General features: G+C 28.3%; 1 protein-coding gene across 1 annotated transcript; it reads right to left on the reverse strand.

Moving 5' to 3' along the window:
• Positions 1-1,062: 1,062 nt before the first annotated feature.
• On the reverse strand, positions 1,063-11,816 carry LOC132924597 (uncharacterized). Its single transcript, XM_060989000.1, has 8 exons — positions 11,605-11,816; positions 11,287-11,514; positions 4,360-4,529; positions 4,096-4,271; positions 2,895-3,095; positions 2,637-2,833; positions 2,416-2,552; positions 1,063-2,328 (listed from the first exon to the last, which is right to left on the reverse strand). Exons 1-8 carry the CDS (start codon positions 11,658-11,660, stop codon positions 1,574-1,576), a joined length of 1,920 nt encoding a protein of 639 aa, XP_060844983.1. The 5' UTR covers positions 11,661-11,816; the 3' UTR covers positions 1,063-1,573.
• Between the last annotated feature and the right edge of the window lie 10,549 nt (positions 11,817-22,365).

The following is a 22,365-nucleotide window of genomic DNA, read 5'->3' on the forward strand; positions in this document are numbered from 1 at the left end:
TCTTTTTTAATACAATGCCAAATTTAAATTTGCATCTAAGTAATTATAACTATGATGACACCGTCAATTTAATTCGTTAACAGCGGTTAACAATTATGAATTAATACATATTAAATATTAAGAATACTCGAATCCTAAAAGGTATAAATCTCATTTTTTATGAACTAGCTGGTGTATTGTAATTTATAATATATTACAATTAATAAATAAATTATTTAATTATTTATGTTTAATAATTTAAGCTGATAAAAATATATAAGTAAGTACATTAATATTAGTATATTATGTATTTTTTTAAAAATTAAATTTGTTTTTTAATTATATTATTAGAATGTATAATTGTATAAAAATAATAAAATAGAAATAAATAAGAAACACAAATTGAAAATTATTAATATAGAATATGCATATTATAAGAAAATATTATGAGAAATTCAAATTAAAAAACTGAACTTTTAAATGAAAAATATTGAAATAATTTACAATATGGAATTATTATACATCATATAGTATAATAGTTGTATTATATTTTGTATTTTTCTGTCCCATCGATTGCTGGCTATAAACATACACTGTATCAATACAACAAAAACATTTTAAACTCAATATTACATTTTATTTGATTATTTTAATCACCAGATCAATACAAAATAATTTATTTACTAACTGATGATAATTGTTATTATGAAAATAAATACATATCTTGTACTTGTCGAGTGCCTAAAAATGTCCTCTGGTATCACAAAACAAGTACTTTTTCCAAATATTAATTAATATAGACAATCTTAATTATCTACTTTGGCCTTAATGGCTGAACACAAAAAGTAATACAGTAAGCAAATAATACACAAAAATAAATTTATATGAATCATTTATTATTAATATTAAAATATAAGCTTTATCTTACCCGTCATAAACTTTAATTACTTACTTAACATAAACATTTTTTTTTGTTTTTTTTTTTTTTTTTTTATAGCTTAATTTACAATAACTATTGAGACAATTTTATCAGTCAATTATTATAAGCAAAAAATTATAAAATCATTTTTTTTTTTTGTTCATTATTCATTATAGTATTTTATGGCTTTACATAAAATCTGCCATAATTATTGAGTTACTTTAATCAGTCAATTATTATAAGCGTAATTAGTGTTTTTAAACATATTGTTGTCTCAGACTTAAAGTGAAATATAAAAAGAAAAAAATGTATTTAAATCTAAAAAATAGTTAAGTATTCTAAAACAAAAAAAAAAACGTAAAAATTAATTGATAACTTTATCAATTACAATAATATTTAAAATGAAATAGTTAAGTCATTTTCCAATAAGCATTATAATATTAAAATACCCATTTACAAGGAATAGATACAATCTCCGACAAAAAAGGTCGACGCTGCGTTTTTGAGACAAAATTGTATAATAAATTGTAGGTACAATTATTACGACAACTGAAATTTAGATGTAAATATTATAAAATAATATTACTGAGAAAAAATTAAAAGTATCGACGAGTAGTAAATATTTTGCATGGAGATTGTACCTGAATAAAATTGACTTTGGCCAATGTATAATTTCTAAATGCTTGTTTCCAAAACGCGTACAAAAAGTTGTATTTCATCTCTGCAGTATGGACAGGTTTTTAAATCTTGATCACGACACTTTTGACATACCCAAGTATGCCCACAAGGTACAATTAAGTACTTGCGTTCGTGATCCTTTGAAAGACAGACCATACAAAACCCATGTGTTTCTGAAGACTGATCATCGGTTTCTGGTGAAGCTGGTGAGTGTACTTTATTGTCAACTGTGCTTTCGAATTCATTTTGTTGTTGTGGTGGTGGTGATGGTGACACTAATTCATTTTGTTGTTGTGGTGGTGGTGATGGTGACACTAATTCATTTTGTTCTTGTGGTGGTGGTGATGGTGACATTAATTCATTTTGTGGATATAGTGGTGGTGATGGTGCCACTAATTCTCGGTCAAATTCTGCTATATATTCACGGATAGCGGCACCGGACATTTCAGATATTCGTTCCACCGGCTCAACATCATCAATTCTTATAATGTACATACTTTGATTAAATGGCCAATTCAATAAAATTTTATCAGTCCAACATTTTAAATGTTCTTCATAACTGTTCAGAGATTCCGAGCACAAAAGTATAAAATCTTTGATCATAAGGTTGCCTTCCACCAGTCTATGAGTGTGGGTTCTAATCTTGAAATTGTTGTACATAAGCTCACTTCTAAGACTTTTAGTCGGGATACCTCCCTGAATAAGCCGATCTGCTTCTGCGAAGTATGTACTATTAAGATTATAAATGGTACCTGTTCGAAATTAATATGACAATAAATGTTGTTCTTACAGAGGTTATAATATTATATTATAAATAAATATTTTGTATGAATGCTTACTCAGAAACGTCCAAATAGTCGGCTTAGTTCGAAACACGCGATTCAACCTTTTATGGAACATCTCGAGATTGTTGATTGTTCTTGTTGGCTTTAAGTATAAAGATAAATTATTCGTACCGACTTCATGCAACCAATTCCTAAGGAAATATTTTTAAACGATTATTATCACAGTCCATAAAAATCAATTATTAATAATAATTTTAAATTGAATATATTATTACACAAGATAATAGTCAAATAGTCTGGGTATGTGAACTTGCATCCTGTACGCATACGCTTTTACTTCTTCAAACCCGGCAACTATTTTATTTGGCGGTAGTAGCGGCAGCGCCATTAACATTTTTAAACATTTGAATGCGATTCCACTGTCCATGATTAGACTCGAGTAGCCAAATCTGATCATTTGTTCATATACCATCTTTAAAAATTGTTTGTTGTTAACGTAAATATTACACATCAAGGCAATTTTTGATACATACCTGATTATGCTGAAACCAAGTAAAATCAATAGATGCAGTAGGGAAATAATACCCTAATGGAGTCATTATACGCGAATTAATATCCGAAAAAATGTTACGGGGACAGTAATCAAATAACACACATTCTTTAATGAATTTGATAGCCTTAAAGTACGACGAAGCACTGTCATCTTCCATCAAACAGTATATAACGGGAAAACTCTGAAATAAATATTAAACAATTTCGTTACAACACAATTATGTTCCGATAATATTAAATTTATGTACCTACTCGTATATACTATATATATATAAGTATGATCAAAACGTATCAGTAATTTAAAAATAGGCAACAGGATTCTATAGGTGGCTATACATTTTTTTTAATACCAACCTAATTTCTTTATTATTAATATTACTGTCACGGACTACATACATTATATTAGGTATATCCGTATTTAAGTACCTAATACAATTTGAAGCCCACACTGTCTGATTTTTCAGTATATTAATTGTATATTTACAATATTATATTTAAACAAGATAAATATGTTATCATAATATGTGAATACACAAAGTTAGGTTTAAGTCAAATACCGACATAACATAGAACGGTGTGAATAGGATTATAAAAAAAATTTAAATATTTAAAATTTAATATTTTGAAAATTTAATATATAATATGTAGTGACGAAAAGTTTAAGTCCCTACAAATAATATTATTTTTTGAATAACGACAAAATAACTATATTTTTAGGTTCTTAGATGTTTATAACAATAAATCACAAGGAAAGTTGTATTAAATTTCTAAACCTTATTTTTTTAAATTTAAAAGTGTATACATTTTTAGCTATTAAATAATTTACATTTTTGTGATTTTGACATATTTTAATAGAAAAAAAGTACACTAGTGTATTTCCTAAATTTTTAAAAATATACGAGAATTATTTATTTGAAATTTTTAGCCTTTTTGGTTGCGTCTAAAAATCATTAATGCTGTAAAAAATAGAAAAATTGTCTTCAATTAATTATTTTTAAATGAAAAAAAAAACTAATTTTTCGAAAGATTTTACATAAAAATGATCGTATTTTATTTGTAATCACTAATCCCTGATTATTTTGACATGAAATCGTAATTTACAAGCTACGTCGATAAAATAAATCACTCAGTAAGTACTCGTACGTACTATAGGTATCATTATAATAAACGTATTTAACTCACGCAGTTATCAACTTCGAAGTGCATAGTCATTAATTGTACTGCTTTCGGTTTCGATGGAATGAATCTAAATGTTACGTCGACGTACATATTAGTAGGATTTTGTCTCAAAACTAGATCGAGTAAATCACGACACGCAAAAATAGCAGTTATATTTTCATTTTGGTCTGACGCAAAACCTAATCGTACAAAACAACAATATAATGTCAATATGTCATTAAACATTAAAATACAAATGTTTTATGTATAACATTGTGTATTGGTTACCTCTGTACATGGTTCGGTTGTTGACACTAAACCGATCTAGTACACGCATAACGAATAAGTTATGAAGTTCTCTGAGCGAGTCCGGTGGGACTGGTAAACCAGTTTTCCTTATTCGAGACATTAGCGAACATGCCGAGGTCCATGGATAATTGGCAGCACCGATTGGATAGCTGAAAACAAATGTGAGTACGTACAAGAGTTTAATACCATAAAATTATTACTACGTGTACTTATAATTATGTATGTTTAATTAATAATATATATATGTATGTATATAAAAGCAAAAAGTTTGAAAGCTCTACTTTCATTGAAGCTTTATTACTGCTCCATAAGGTAATACTTTTCAAGATAATCGGTAAAACCAAAAAAAAAAAAGTGGGCCAACACTACTAGTTGATATGTCGAGTGTAACACGACATATTTTAGTCAACCTCTGTAATGGTTGTGTTGATTTTAAATTTAATTATATGATCGCATACATGCAAAAAGCGATTCTGAACGGAAAACAACTGTTGTCTGTCAGCTTATAATATTACTGAGTATATTAAAAATTTTATATTACTACTATAGTAATTTATTTTACTATTAGTAATATGGTAAGTTCGATTAATTATTTTCGAAAACATCACATTCGTTATATTGTTTATTATATAATAACTGCATATACATACATATATTATATAATAGGTATATACGATATCAGGGCTGGAAATCAAAGTTACATTTTTTGATTTTAATTTCAATTTTACTCATCAAAATATTAATTTTTTTCTGATTTTAATTTAAAATAATCCAAGATTGTTTTTATAATTTTATGTTTTTATATTGTTACACAAAATTTTTTCTAATCTGTAATTAGATTTTAAACATAGTTCTTAATTTTTTCAATTTAAAATATACCTTTTACACGTTTACGATTTAATTTCAATTTTACCTACTAGCCTTACACACAAAATCATCGTTTGCGACTTCCATATATATACCTACACATATATACGGCGCGTAGCTGTATAAAATGGTATTAAGAAAACCAAGTTGCTAACTGTTGAACAATATAACTGCAGTTATGACCTATTGGTTATAATTGTTGAATTTTAGATTAAAATTTATTTATTTATTTTGTTTTTATATAAAAATTATAGGATCATTATTATTTTGATATATAGGTATATTATTAATTGCTATAAATTAATTTAGTTTCATTGACGATTTTTAAAATCGTTTAAAAATATTTTAAATAGATTTCAATCCATGATATTTTATAATATAATACCATTAACAATATAATTTAGGAAAAAACACAAATGATGACTAACATATACCATTGAAGCTTAATATTAGTAGACGATATTGTGAATGCTCAGTCATTAATAAATAATTTGGAAAATGTTGTAAAAATCTAATATTTTGTTATAATATTTATATTTATATGACTAGAAAAATACTTTAATATATTATATTACTAGTAGACAATTTTGATCATTCGTTTAACAAAATATTTTAATTTATTTAGAAATGTAATAAGTCACTGCAGAGGGCACAGACAAATCGGTCGAATATTAAGTATAAATACTATAATATAGTATACAATAATATGTTATGTAATGTGTGCGTGCGTGTGTGTGTAAAAATATTTAAGCAATTAAGTCGTTTATTATCGCAATTTATATTATATTCCTATACTCTACATAGATTTATCCAAAAAACGGTTATCTTTTATTTAATATTTATCGATCATCAAATCCGAAAGTATAATATTATTATTGTTAGTGTTGATAAGATAAATTGATTTTACAACACAAGCTCGCTTATAATAATTCAACAAGCAAATTCAATAATTATTTTTTATCGATAGTGGATACAAAATAACCAAATTAATATAATTGCTTAGGATGATATTAGTATAATATTCATGACTATTGCCTCAAAATAATAAGTATTTTTTTTTATTCTATTTAATGTCGTATACTCGTATACGACAATCTAATTTGATTGGAAATATCATTATTATTGTTATTAAACTTTGAGTCAATACCAACTTAATTATACAGAGCGATGTGAATAAAATTGAGACATAAATAGAAATCAGCTTAAATTAATTAAATATTTTAATAATATCATTATATACCTAGTAAAATGTAATAATAGATATATGGTATATCTATATCTGTGTAAAAAATTCAAGTCACCAAAAACAATATTTTGCATACAACAAAATTAACCAAAATTATAGTTTTTCGTTTTAAATTGTGATTTAGACAACAATTTTATTTTTTTTAACTATAAAAAGTATATTGTCAAAGTGTTTTTATAGGTATTTAAAAATTAAAAATTAATTGACCTAAAATTTGATATTTAAACAAATAATAACGTACTTAGTGATTTTGTTTTAATTAATATATTCGTAGATACTTGAAATTTGTTCGTATATTATTACTTTTTACTATAAGAAATAACATTTTAAAAATATTTTATATTATATTAAGTATATTAATTTTAAATCATTGCTAATTTATTCGATACCCCTAATACTTATTAGAGACTATTAGTAATACCATATTACTAATAGTCTAATAGTAAAATAAATAACTATATAAACCCCGCAATGATTTACCCATTACGATACCTCCTAAAAGAAATGGAGACATCATAATTTTGTGTTTTATGGGCCTCACAGGGACAAGGACTACAAGTATTTCATATTTTAATTTAATTTAATATTTTTGTAAAAAAGTTTAAAAAAAAATGTTATTTGATTATTTTCATAAAAATTGAAGATAGCTATTTTATAGTTTTCTTTTTTAAAATTATTGACATTTCAAAGTGTTATTTTCACTAATCTCATGATATTTAATATTTTTTCTTGTTTCGAGAAAAATTGTGAATTATTGAATACCCATAGAAGTGCCAGTGTTATCGAACATATGGCTCGCTGCCTCACGCCCGTATAATAATAAAAAGATATAGATATAGATATATAGGAAATATCGCAATGAGTAAATCTTTGAGAGACACCATGTATAATAATAGGTTGTAGGACACTTTGACAGTCACCCAGAAAAAATGAAAACCGCGGACAGTTTGTATACTATTTTAGGTAAAAAAAAATGTTGAGTCATGAAATATTAGACATAATTTGTTATTACAAAACATAGGTAGTTAACAATGTTAACATTCTTAAATAATAATAATCAGGGCTCGGATTTGTATTGCAATAAAAAATTGTAAAATATGCATTTAAATTGTTATAAGATAAACACAAAAATATAGTTACAAAAAAAAAATTTATTTATTGAAAATCATCAGTGATTGGCTGTTTGTCTTAATATAATATATGTAATTGAGAAATAAAATTTATAATTCACATTCAATAGTGGAAATATTTTTAATTTTATATTTGAAAAATTGGAAAATTTATGTTTGACAAAAATACCAAGTTTTATACTTTAATCAGCAGTGCTAGAATTAAATACGAAATTTTAATATTAAATTATAAATATTAATTACGAAATATACTATGAAACATGCATTTTTTGCAATAATATTAACTTTATTCAATATATGCAATATTATGCATTTTATCCAAAATATGCAAAAACATACAAAATTAAAACACCACCATTTACATACAATAAAAAACGTCCGCGATCGAATTTTACCAATTTATTATCACCGAACAAAATGTCCGCGATATGCAACTCAAACAATAGATAGTACAAACTGTCCGTTTACCATAATAATAATGTAAGATTGACAAATCGACTCGATTCAGAATCGTTTTAGAATCGATTAATCATTAATAACATTAAAATTGACACATCCATTATAGTAACATTCTCAAAAATCCTAGTTAAATGATTTTTTAATGTTTTACATATTTCATTTTAATTATTGCCGTAAAAAGAACATTTTACGAAAAACCGTATACCACATTTTGGATTTGAATGATTTCAAATCCAAATTATCATCAACATAAAAAATAATTCAATAATTTAAAATATATTTTATCCAAAAAAATCGAATGTTTATCATTATTTCTTTTTAATATTCATGAAAATAAATAAATAAATAATTTTGTCAACATTCCAAATTACGTAACAATTCATTAACTTCATTTTTAGTTTATTATTTAGACATTTATTACAATTTTTTTACCTTTTACCACCACATAAAGTTTCAACTAGATAGAATGTTTTATGACATACCACGACTTTTATAAAAAGGTTTAAACAATTTTTACTCTTTCAAAAAGTCATCAACCAAAAAAAAAATCACATTATCACACACATTAATTAATCATTACGGTGTAATAAACAAAACATACAACATTAAAACAAACATAGGTATTTTAGGTCAAGTACATCCACTACTCAGCACAGAAAATGAATCGTTAAAGAGGACGCCATACCCGCATGTGTTGTCTCTGCCTTACTAACGTACATCATAACAAATTTTCGTTCAGTAGAATGCATTTTGTGACGTTAGCTTTAATATTAGAGTAAATTTACCTACAATAAAATTTAAAGGTAAGAATATTATCTAGACAATGACATATGATTTTATTTATATTATCATTTTACAGTGAGTTATGAACATTTTAAAGTTGTTATATTTTACATAGCTATAACTCACTTTAAAATGATAATATCATTAAAAGCATATGTCATTGTCTAGATAATATCCTTACCTTTAAATTTGATAATAGGTAAATTTACTCTAATATTAAAGCTAACGTCACAAAATGTATTCTGCTGAACGAAAATTTGTTATGATGTACGTTAGTAAGACAGAGACAAAACATGCGGGTATGGCGTCTTCTTAAGAGGACGTAGTACCCGCATATGTTGTCTCCGTCATACACACGTGCGACATACCAAATTTTCGTTCACCATTTTCAATATTGTGCTGTTAATTTTGATATTGGAATGAACTGACCTATTATAAAATTGAAAGGTAAGATAATTATCCAGGGCCTTATGTAGCCTTTTATTTATATAATTATTTCTAAGTAAGTTATGATCATTTTAAAATGTACAGATTCAAAAAGATCATAACTTACTTAAAAATAATAATACCAATAAAAGGCTACGTGGGGCCCTGGAAAATTATCTTACCTTTAAATTTTCTAATAAGTCAATTCACTCTAATATAAAAACTAACAGCACAATATTGAAAATGGTGAACAAAAATTTACTATGTCGCACGTGTGTATGACGAAGACAACACATGTATAGGTTTTCCGTTCTCTTAAATATATTATTATATTTAAAATACTGAACGGGTAAAACAAAAATTATGTTCCACTCGAGTATTTTGGAGTGTATTTACATAAATTTGAGCAAATAATCGCAAACATATAAAAAATGACAGCATAAATTTATCATTATTAGGGTTGTGAATAATTTATAACACAGTAAGTTCTCTTATGTAATGCATTTAAAATCTCAAAAAATTCAAGAAATTATTATAGGAAAGGTAAGAAAGATTCGTATTTTAATGTTCACAGTTTATAGAAACCTAATAAGATATTAATCTACTTATTCTATAAATTCACACCTAATATACCAAAATAGATAATGAACCTTTAATAGCGTAATCTAATCAAACCATGATAAATCAAACGCTGTACTTAAACATTTATACAGCTTGTATAAAATATTTAAAAAACGAGGATATTATTTGTAAAATATAAATAGGATGTGTATACAGCCGGTGTAAAATAAAACAAATATATGTATAAAGTTGTTAATTGATTAAATTTGATAAGAAAAATACACCTTAAAATAAACTAAGAAAAGAAAAATTACTTAAAAAGTCATAAACTAAAAAATTAAAAATTACAAAGCAAAAAAAATTTTGAAATTTAATTTGTTGTTAGGTACATTATTTGAATAAATACTGTATTAAATTTTATAATTATCTAAAAAAAATCACAGCCGTAATACGTATATATCATATTATTTTAATATGCTATGGTATATTGTATACTTAATATTAATCTTATCCATTATACCCCCCCCCATTACAGTGGGCAGTGGATAGTTTTAAATTACATGACGTGGGAAATATAGTCAGAAAAAATATTTTCCAATATGATTAAACAAAACAAATTATATCGTGTAGGAAAATAAATATTGAGCTACATGACATACAATTTGATGGCTTAGGATTAAATGATTCTAAATCCAACTTTTTTCAAAATCGAATTTGTTAATACGATGGAACCATTTTATTCTAAGCAAACGCAATACTATTTTAAAGAGAAAAAAACCTGTCGCTAAACAATTTTTGAAAGTCAATAGACACAAATTATTAATATTATTATTAATTATTATTAATTGATAAAAACATTATATTAAATAGAAAATATAATTTTTAATTTAACTCTATTTTAATAACTTAGCGTAATATTTAACTTAATATTTAATATATTATCATATTATAAATAAGCCACTTATGTCATTGTTTGGTTTTTTTTTGTTACCAAAATTCTAAATCTCAGAAAAACATGTATCATTCAGTCTCAATAACACAGTAAAATCAATAAAAGAAAAATAAATTCTATTCACTTGGATTTCCGATAATGTATCCCCGCTGTGCGCCGACCGTCGCCCGATTAAATACTATACATGTATTTGTACACATATGGCGGCCATATAGCTTAACCTATGACTTGCTCCAGTCTTATCTTATCGAATAATCGTCAACAAAATAAAACTTAATTCCGTGGCACATCCCACCGTTTTCTTAGTACTTTTTACAAAATAATTATCTGCTTGTGCAACAGATATAAAATATTACAAGTCTACCGAAAACCACGTACTTATAGGTGTACCAATATAATAATATACATTATATATTAAGTCATTTACACACACACATATATATATATACTATAATAAATCAATAATTTTATTTTTTCCTTACTTTACAGCCTCCGATCTATAAATGTCGATCAACCTCCCATGGCCGGCGTTCACCTTTGCTTTCAGTGCAGCTTTAAAAGCTAGCGTTTCGATCAGATTCGTGTTTGTATTGTCACCCGCCAAGCTCTGGTTAGATGTCGGATGAGTGTGCGGACGCGTCATAGTCACGCGGCCGCGGATGGTCTTTTTCGCCGTAGCAAAACACCCGACTACGTCGCATACATATAGCCTATGTGTTATATACAAAAAAAAAACAGAATAAAAAAAAAGGGGTTATTTGAAAAAAATTAATAGCCGAGTAGGTAGTATGAAAAATTACCTGAGTCCGTTCGGTCTGGTCTCTGTGTTCCTGTACACGTATCCCAGATGTTCCATGATGGAGTAGTTGTTGTTGAAAATAAAATAAAATAAAATAAATCCGAAATGTGAAAACGTTGAAAACGCTAAGAAAATATCAGAAAGAAAAATAAAAATGCGGATGGAACAGCGCGTCCGGAGCTCGAAACATGTGTAGTGACCGTATTCGCGTCAGAAGACTGAATGCAGACTGACCGCTGCGAGGACATGGCTATCGAGAACCTTCTTATCTCTCTCTAACTATACATTAGCCATCGCTATTCGGTCTATATATTGTGTTGGTATATTATGTGCCGTATGTGTTCGGTGTGTGTGTGTGTGTGTGTGTGTGTGTATAGATGCCCACACCACACACGAATTGAACAAAAAAAAGGGTAGTTCGATAAATAATAATAATAATAAGTAGGATACAAGGAACGCCATAGGGAGTCAATTCGGTGTGTTTTCACTTTTTCAATAACTATATAATATAATATAGTTTAATCTGTAACGGTCATGGAATCCAATGGCGGGTAGGACAGCACACAATAATAATAATATAATGTCGCCGGACCTTCGGACGTCGTTAACAAGTGTATATATATATATATATATATATATATATGTATATATATGTATATATATATATATATATATGTATGTATATATATATATATGTATATATATGTATATATATATATATATATATATATATATGTATAGCGACTGCAGAAGAAACATTTGTGCGTTTTTCAAACGGTTTCGTTTTAAAATCGCATTTCTAATGGTTTCGTTTATCTGTGCCATCCGGTAGAACGATATTAAAATTTATCAACAATATAATAATTGCTTCGCGATAATTACACATTAATATAATATAATTATCGTGTACTAACATTAAAGTATATTCCGACTGACTCTGTACAATGTGTAAACATATGATTAAAAAAATATATCGTATGTGTGTGTGCGATTGATTCTCGTATTTTGACAGTCATATTATATTATTGTGGTGCGACTATATTATTATTATAATAATGCCCATTACAGTCACCATCGCATTACACGCACGCGCTCGCTTATCTATCTACACAATATTATTGGCAAATATCAAAGTGACAAAACGATTCGTGTGTGTATAATAATGTATAGCCGTTCCGTTCGATCGCCAAAAGCCCAATACCGAATAATTACACATCGTTTGATAGAGTTTTTACGATGTTATAATATTATATTGTATCGTGTTGAATCGAACGTCTCCCCGAATACACAGTACACACCTATACGACAATGATATGATTTAGACGGAATCGTGTGTGTTATATGCGTTTAAACGTTTTATATTATATATTTTATATACGTTATATAGCCTATATAAAATAAGAACGCGTTAAAATATTACACCGAACGGACTGGGTCCACTGAAGCAAGTGCTACTGTGTGTGTGTGTGTGTGTGTGTGTGTGTGTGTGTGTGTGTGTGTGTGTGTGTTTGTGTGTGATCTCGCAGTGTGGTACCGTAGTATAATGGTCGTACCCGAACCGATGCGAGGAATAATCCGCCTTTTGTGAAATATTATTGTCGGGAAAAAAAAAATATATGTCTTACAAACAGACCTGCAGTTCGACGTTTTCTTATAACATTGTTGTGCGGTAAAGAGACGCTGTTTGGCTGTTTAACGCGCGCGCGTTATCGGTTATTACTATTATTGCTGTGTCAAAAGGTCGAGAACCGTCGTCGAGTATTCGGTGTACTCGGTATATTATGTTGTGCACAGAAAATCGTGTCTGTACATTATTATGGCATTAACAATAGTGTGCGTATATTTTTGATGATGAAATATATAAACTAGCTGTTTGATTCTTTGCAGGCCATCTTGTAAAATAATAAAATATAACGCACTGCGTCCCAACGAAATCATTCATTACCGATTTTAAAATAAACAATCGTGTCGAGTATGTTTTGTTTTGTTTGTGTGTATAGCCGTATAGGTGTATTTATTCTTTTATTTTGTTTGTTTGGATAACACATATACGAGCATTATCATTCTATAATTTTGTCATATATATATATATATATATGTAAATGTCAAATATAAACTTTAAATATTACTTTTCGATTAAATAACTAAATATTTAATTGCACATAATTATATCGTATATCTCGACTGTAAACAAATAAGCATTTGTTAGTTGTTAAACATTTATTCGGACTTTAAATTCTAAGCAGATCGACGAATGTAGCAAATTAGATTTAGTTTTGGTATTTTGGAAGGTCAACAGCAAAAATAATTAAATAAAACGCATATTTAATATTATGATATATTAAATATATATATATATATATTGTTGTAATCTATTGAATAGGTATGATGAGGTCTCTGAACTACACGGCTGTGTAGGCTATAGATTGCATCCGGCCTGGGTGGCCCGCAAACAAGTGTTATCCGGCCCTCCGAATGACGATGTATAATTTAAAAATATGTATCGATATTCGGTGATATCGCAAATTCGCATACACTCTTCGTCGTGTGTCATAATTTAATATAGATTTTAAAATTAAAAATAATATGGCTTAACAATTGGCCAAACTAAGAACTTTGATTATTTTTTTTTTTAAACAGGCTTTGAATAAATACATTTGGAGACCACTGGACGCTATTCGGTTGAATCCGAGTAATACCGACATTTTACGACCCACGAATCATAAAACTAATTGTATATATTTTATTTTACATAAAAACGCATATTTTGAAATCAATCTTAAACATTGACAAAAATCGTCGAAATCTCCAATGAAATCAGAAGTAATTCCTATCAAAATGTATAATTTTTTGAATGATATTCAAATTTAATATTGAAATAACAATAATTTTCCAATAATTCATATCAAAATAATATTCATTTTATTATTTTTATACGCACATCGATTTAATATTGAAAACACAAATTAACTAAAATGTATAAATTATAAATATTAAATAATTAACAGTTCTATAATAGTATTCATTGCTACCGACGTATACATGAATAACGAATATTTCATTAAAGTCATTCTCACCCCTATCGCCCCACTTCAAATACGCCCTGCGGTAGAGCAAAGTACATGTAGTAGTTTGCTTAATTAATATTGTTAGATGTCTACATATCTATATGATACATTAATCTTTAAAATCCATCTTGGAATATCATTATTTTTCAATTTTCAATACCTACAAAATGTTTAAAATGTCAATAATTGGTCGTTTTATACAGTTTTTTTTATTTAATATTTAAAATTAATTTCAAATTGATTGCAGACATCATCAATACAAGACAAAAATATTTTTATAATCTAATAAAATGAACTAATAACTATAATTTTCAATAATTAATAGTGTCAATCCAATGATACAATTTTAATAATTATAAATACTTATATTTTTTGTTTATCAAGTATTTATTATTTTATTTATTTATTTTTTTTTGGTTTAATAAGTGCCATTACTGCATGCATATTTATTAAAGTATTTCAATCGTTATTCATTATATCGGCAGATATGAGCAGTTCTAAGATTCTATTGTGCCTGAAACCAAATAAAATAAAATCACACTTTATTACTTATTAGCGTAATTCTACCAGATTGTGATTTAATTTACCAATTTATTATAAATATAATATAATTATTATACTATATTTTCACTACCATGATATTACGCCAAGTCGGTGTATTATAATGTTACTTACACAAAACTGTGTTGCTATATGATGTTGACCAATTCACTTATAAGTAAATAAATTGAAAAAAAAAATATTTGACGTTGGGTCAAAAACCATTAATAATTATAAGTAGTATTATATTATTTGGTTTGTCAACTTCGATACGAACGCGTAACACATGTATTTTGCGTTCATGTTTTTATTTAATGGATTCAGGATTAACAATAGAGACTACGATTATACATGTGCATAGCTTATGCGTATATATGTAACAACGATAAGGGTATGGGCGTCAGAATTTTGGGTTTGTGTTTTTGTTCATTTTTAGTCGATTTATCGTACTGTATGTCTGGTTCGTGTTATATTATGGAAAAATAACCATTATACAGTATGCCACTACGGCACTAAGCGTTTTCTAACAAAAATGCGAGAAAAATTATTACCACAAAAATCGCATTTTGAAAATTATATCTAATAAAATATGTTTTACTCGATCCAATACTTAACCGGTGACATTTTATCGTAACATCGTATAGGTAACCTAACTAAATTTACATAACATAATATATTAAGTTAAAAATGTTGAAAATATTTAATATATATTTATGCGTACGTATGTATATTACAATATTGATGTCAATAGCGCACAATAATCCTCGTTCTTCAATACACTATAATATATAGTATCACCCAATGTGGTGCGGTACGATATTTTTTGTTAATTTTTTACTTAATTTACTTTCAAACTAATTTAAGGTAGGTAAATGCACCTATACAGAATACCACCAGCTGCGGCCAGTACTCGGTGTATAAAAGCATTCTATATAAACTGTCCTTTAATTATAACATTATAATCTACACTGACTGAACGTTTTATAAAAATAACTTACTAATAAAAAAATAATACTATATGACAATATAATTATAAGTAATTGATCGAAGGAAAAAAACTATACCTAATCGACCTTTACTCGAAAATGGTATTTTGCAGAGAAAGGAATATACGCGCGTACGTATAATATTTTATGTCACCGACAGTTTAATCCAAGTTCTGCACCGGTGCACGATGGTAATTAATAAAAGTGTAAAATATATTTTTTTCAAAATCAATTCCGAGAAAACTGATGTTTTTTCAAGTAGAAACTGATATAATGCGCCTCGGATGCTGCTGCAGTCGAAGCTCGCGCAGACTTGACACTTTGTGAGTTTATATTCCCTTTATAGAGTAAAGGTAGGTTAGGTCTATTCGTGGGTGTCAACTGTGTCAAGTCAACTTTCACAGTATCTACGATTTCATACCACACAGCTGCACAATAAAATCGGTTTTTCGTCTATATAATTGCTTAATTATTAATATTGGCAATCAATAAATTCGAAATCCTCCCCCACAGTGCACACAAGCATGATTTATTTGCAATGATATTTTTTTTTTTCAATATAAATTGTTGGTACTAAGCATTTTTATAACTTAATTTTTGTTCGGCATGATTAAATACATAATTTATGTGAATATATAACAATAAATTAATATTCATATAGGCAGGCATTTATTGTTTACCGTTAACTTAAAACCTTACTATTGTCGATTTATCGATGACAAATTAATAATAATTATTACAACTTTTAACATTTGAAAACAAACAATCGCTGAACTGTAATAAAGAAAATCAAAATATTTTAAAAAAATACAAAAAATATTAAACAATTTTAAATTTAAATGTTATGATACGAGCAAGTTTGTTTCTTGGCGTTTATTTTATATTATACTATATTATAGTACTATAGTCCATTAGTCAAAATTCAATCAAAAAATGTTTTAATCATAAAATCAATGCTCTTTATAAGTATTGTATTTCGTATACTTTGGACTTTGGTATTGGTGTTTGTTCTTCTCCTTTATCTCGTATACACATTATAATATACAGGCAAAACTATAGTATTTCATATTTAATTGGAGTGTTAGATTATTGATTTTTATATTTTACATTACCCGACTTCATTTCGTAAACATTTTTTTTTTTTTTTTTTAATTTAATTATTATTTTAATCGACAGTTGGCGCTACTTGTTTTATAGATTTTCGTATTTTACCTACTTTAACATCATCATATAATATGAACATATTTTTTTAGTATTTGAATTTAATCAATACTATTTTAATAGTATATCAATTTTTCCCCTACTATGTTTATAAATGGAGTAATAAGTACGACAAAAAAATTTTTGCGTATTAATATATACATCACAAATGCTTATTGCCAAAAAATAACTTCAGATTGTATGTTCTAAAATAAAAGTTAAAATAATATAGATACATCTTAAGAAAACCTTGTTTAAAAAAAAAATATTTGTTTTATTTAAGAAAACGTTATAAAATAATTCAATGATATTGTAACATATTAAATCCAAATTGGCTCGATCCTATGATATTGCAGTTCACTGAATATCACTAATGTCTTATTGGCACTGGTGGAATTTTAATGGATATTAGAAACTGAAGTAGTCAAAGAATTACTAAAAAAAAAATTCCTTAAATAATTGATTTTTAAGCTAAGCTATTTTGGTGCCATATTCATATTATAATACCTATATTGTAATGTCGTAATGATGTCCAGGGTCATTTGTGAGGCGTACACATTATATATTATACGCACCGATAAAATATTAGTAAATGCTATTAACATCATATGCGAAATAAATAAAATAATAAGTTTATCATACTGATCGACGGGTGGGGGGAGGGGGCGTTGTTAAACTATATTTTTCTGTAGAAAAGTTTAATGAAAACAAATAATTCAATAAATATATAAAACTATATATAGGCTATAGCTAACTGTGCACTGCTTTTTACGTGACAAATTAAATGGCCGTATATTTGCCCTGCCCAGCTCCGTTAAACGTAAACTACACTGTGTAACAATATTTTATTTTCTGTAACCAATTGCAACTACACTATACATACGAAAAAATATCGCTTAAAGTGAGCCAACCTATATTTATGTGAGCGAGTAAATGAAATATCTCCCAAAACGGTAAGTATTGCACATAATATGTTAACATTAACATAAATTAATTAACATTTATATTAATTAATATTATATATATTTTTTTTAAGTAGGAAATTATTATTTGGTATATATGATAATGAAACATAAATAATTGCTTTGTATTGATTGTCGAATTCATTCTGGCTTCGGTTAAATTTGAACAATGGATGATGATGATGATGCGTACTTGGCGGAGTTATTTGTAGGTACTGCATGTCGGTGGCGCGTACTTATAAGGGCGGTTTCGATATACTCAACGACGTTTATTCATTTGAAAACAATATGATATATCTCATATAACGAGGAGTCGAGGACTCGCGTGTGCAGATATACAATAAACATATATATTATATATATATCGGATACAGTAATCGCAGCTTATTGGACTTACGATTAATTGACTCGTTTGCTCATTGGACCCCGAACGGTTGGTCCCAATTTAACGTATACTAAAACACAGCAAAAAGTTCGTCTATAAACTCATTAAACCGATTAATAAGGGTCGTTTGAAAATTAAATAAATAAATATAATATTATGTATATATTATGTTGAACGGTATCGGTGTTTTGCTGTTATCGTGGAGATAAATTAAATTACATTTTCACGATAAACCAAAGCAAACTACTAAAGTCATAACAACCAGGACGACATCTATGATGGAATTTAGTCGAAACACCGAAAATAAAATGTGGCTGACAATAGTGACGAAGAGGAATCTGCAGATGAAAAACCACCACCGATAAAACAAGTGCTAGAAGTGTTCCAGGTTCTAAACAGTGAGATTCAGCAAGGAACCGATTTTGATGACCAACACAAAGCTTACAAAGAAATGATAAAGAAGAGAAAATCTAATCGACTGTGTGGATTTTTATAAAAATTTAATTTGGTGGATATACTTAGTTTATTAAAATATTTTACTATTTTATACAAAATATTGTGGTAATTTAATATTCATAGTTAATAGCCTTAATATTGTGCTATATTATTGTTTAATTTATTATTATTATTATTATTATATTTGTAGATTCGTCGCGTATACCTGGCCGCCGTCCGCCCGACTGGATAACAACGATATGTTGATATGACCGTCGATAAAGCACGGGTCCGGGCGATCGGCGTGGTATCGCGCGAATCATATAATTAGTGTAGTCGCGGATACAGACCGAGATGTATGTGTCAACGACTTATTATATTTTATATTTCTGTTTACCCGTGAGAAATAAAGTTATTTGTTTAAAATAAAAATAATCTTTTTAATACGCTCCGGTACATGCGACCACGGCGTACCTAGTACAACCCACTTTCCCTTTTAGTCGTGTACCACAATATTTTCTATCGATTATCCATACAATATTTCACATTATTATACATTTTATCGTATATAAAAGCTGAAATCTCAATAAATGTTTTTTAAGTCTGGTCTCAAAATGAGGAGGTTATGTTAGGTAATAGGCATATACTCGTATTATGTAATTCTTATATTTTTTACTGCCCGAAAAATAAAAACTGTAAAAATATAATTTTTTTGGAAATAATAATGTAAAAGAAATATTATTGTCAAACGGATCTATAGGTTTTGTGATAATCAGTGTTGTACAGTGTTGTGCGATACAAAATATTTACAATAGTTGTCGCATACAATACACACCCGTGACAGTTATTTTATAATATTGCCGTTTACCTGTCTATACCTGTGTACGAGAACGAGCACTTCCTATTGTGAAACGGTGACGTCGGTGGTGGCGGCGACGGGGATTGTGACCGTGTCTAAACCCCGCACACGCACAAACCACGCGATAATAATAATATCATCGCACCGCATCGCATATACAGGGCATATTGGTGCACATACATATAATACAAATAATATTGTCGTTATTGAATAGCATTCCGAAAAGGCGCGGTCCGTCGTCGACGCGTAGTAGCCGTGTCGCGTCGTCGCCACTCGCCGCCGTCTTCGTCCTCTCACCGGTGCCGCCGCGGCGCCGCATCCCTCTCCGACCTCGTTATATTATATACCTCCATAACGCACCTGAGCTCGTTGCATAAATAATCTGGTCGTTTCACCTCCGGTAAACTTATTTCGGAAATAATTACACTAAACGCCCGTACACCTCACACACACACACACACACACAACATGTACCTACCACAATATTATAATATAAAATACATGTACACACAATATATATATATATATATAGGTACGCACTGCGTTGCCGACTATAAATATATATTTATGTGTGTGTGTGTGTGCCGCTGTTTCGGTAATAACGCCAACGCTATATTATAATAATAATATTATTATATTGTGTATATGTGTACCTACGACACGACGCGCTGTTTGCGCTGCCGAGGTAATTTGTTTTTATCGTCAAACGTAATTATTATGTATTACTATTATTATCGCCGAGTCGAGCCGCGGGTATACCCGTACAGCCACTGCACACTATAATAATATAATATAGGTATATACTTTATATGTGTTCAGAGTATCGTACACGATATTATATGCTTTACGCTCCGGCACTATATACAACGTGCCTATAAGCTTCGTCGGCCCGCGGTATACGCAGGAGATATATATTATATCATATCGTAACGCTCTACGCAACGCCCGTGTAGACGACGGATGAAAATGTCGGAGAAATTCAAATGCCGCGCCATGTAAAACCTCATATTAATAATATTATATTGTCTGGACGCCGCAGCAGCAGCTAAACCGCGACACATACTGTAGTAGTGGTCGAGATAATTATATTTTATTTATACTGAATTCTCGTGTTCGGCCGTTGTCCGCGAGTGAAACATTGTATATGTATTATAGCAACAACGTGTCTATTATTATAATGTATATAGTAGTATAAAGTGTATTACATTCCGCGAACGATGAATGCATTTCTCGTTGGTTGTAAAAAAATGCTTCGATATTCGTTTTCAAACGAGTGTGATTTGAGAATTTGATCATTAGTTGGTTTATTGAACAGTTTAAAAAACAATCATTTTAATTTTCGTAATAATGTTTTAAAACTAAGAAAAAGTTGGAAAAAACTGGAATATTTACGCAAAATTATACATTTGTAACTACATTATTGTTTTCGTTATTTTGCTGCGCCCAATATAAAAATTGCAAACATCGTCCGAATCGCTAATTATTTTTTATTTAAAAATTCGTAGAAATTGTGTAGATTACTATCAATGCAATTTATTAATTTGTTAAATTTATATAAACATTAAACGAATTTAAGCATTTTAAATATATATAGTCTGTTAATAAATAATTTTACGGTAGAACTTAGTTTTGCGAAAAACAATTCATAGTATAAGGTAAAATAATTCATTTTTTTTAACTTAAAAGCTGAATTTCAAGTTCTTAAATAATATCCTGTATGGTTAATAAAATAATAAATTCGTCTACCCTCTTTTCTTTAATCGATTTAAAAATGTCGCAGCACTCAGCAGTCAGCAGTGCCATGACTACGGGGATGTGAAAGGCGCACATGCACAGGGCGTCATGACCACCGGGGTGCCAAAAGCTTTTTTTTATAATCTAAGTAGATAATATTACTGAAAGTTAACCATTATTATTCATATTTTTTTCACGTTTAACATTCAATGGCGTGCTCACGGGGGGGATCAGGGTGCGTCATATCCCCCCTTTGGATTTTTTTGTAACAATATATTATTTACATGAAAAAAACTTAATATCGCCTTAACCACCGCTGTTGACCACTGATCGACAAATAAACGGTTCATTTTCAATTTTGATTATTCATTATTTTGAATGGCGATATGAGGTAACGTTTGGAACAGGCGATCTCATGTACTGTCTCAAGAATCTAATGATATAATTGGTTTTTATTTTTGTTTATTTTAGATTCTGAATGGAGTGAAGAATGTATTGATTTTATAGTGATGTTTTTTTGTTGTTGTGTCTGTCATCATGTTTTGGAGTAGAAATAATGCTTTGTATTTTGACTAAAGTCCAAAATTTCCAGT

Source organism: Rhopalosiphum padi, chromosome 3, assembly GCF_020882245.1.
Source record: "Rhopalosiphum padi isolate XX-2018 chromosome 3, ASM2088224v1, whole genome shotgun sequence".
Lineage (NCBI taxonomy): Eukaryota > Metazoa > Arthropoda > Insecta > Hemiptera > Aphididae > Rhopalosiphum > Rhopalosiphum padi.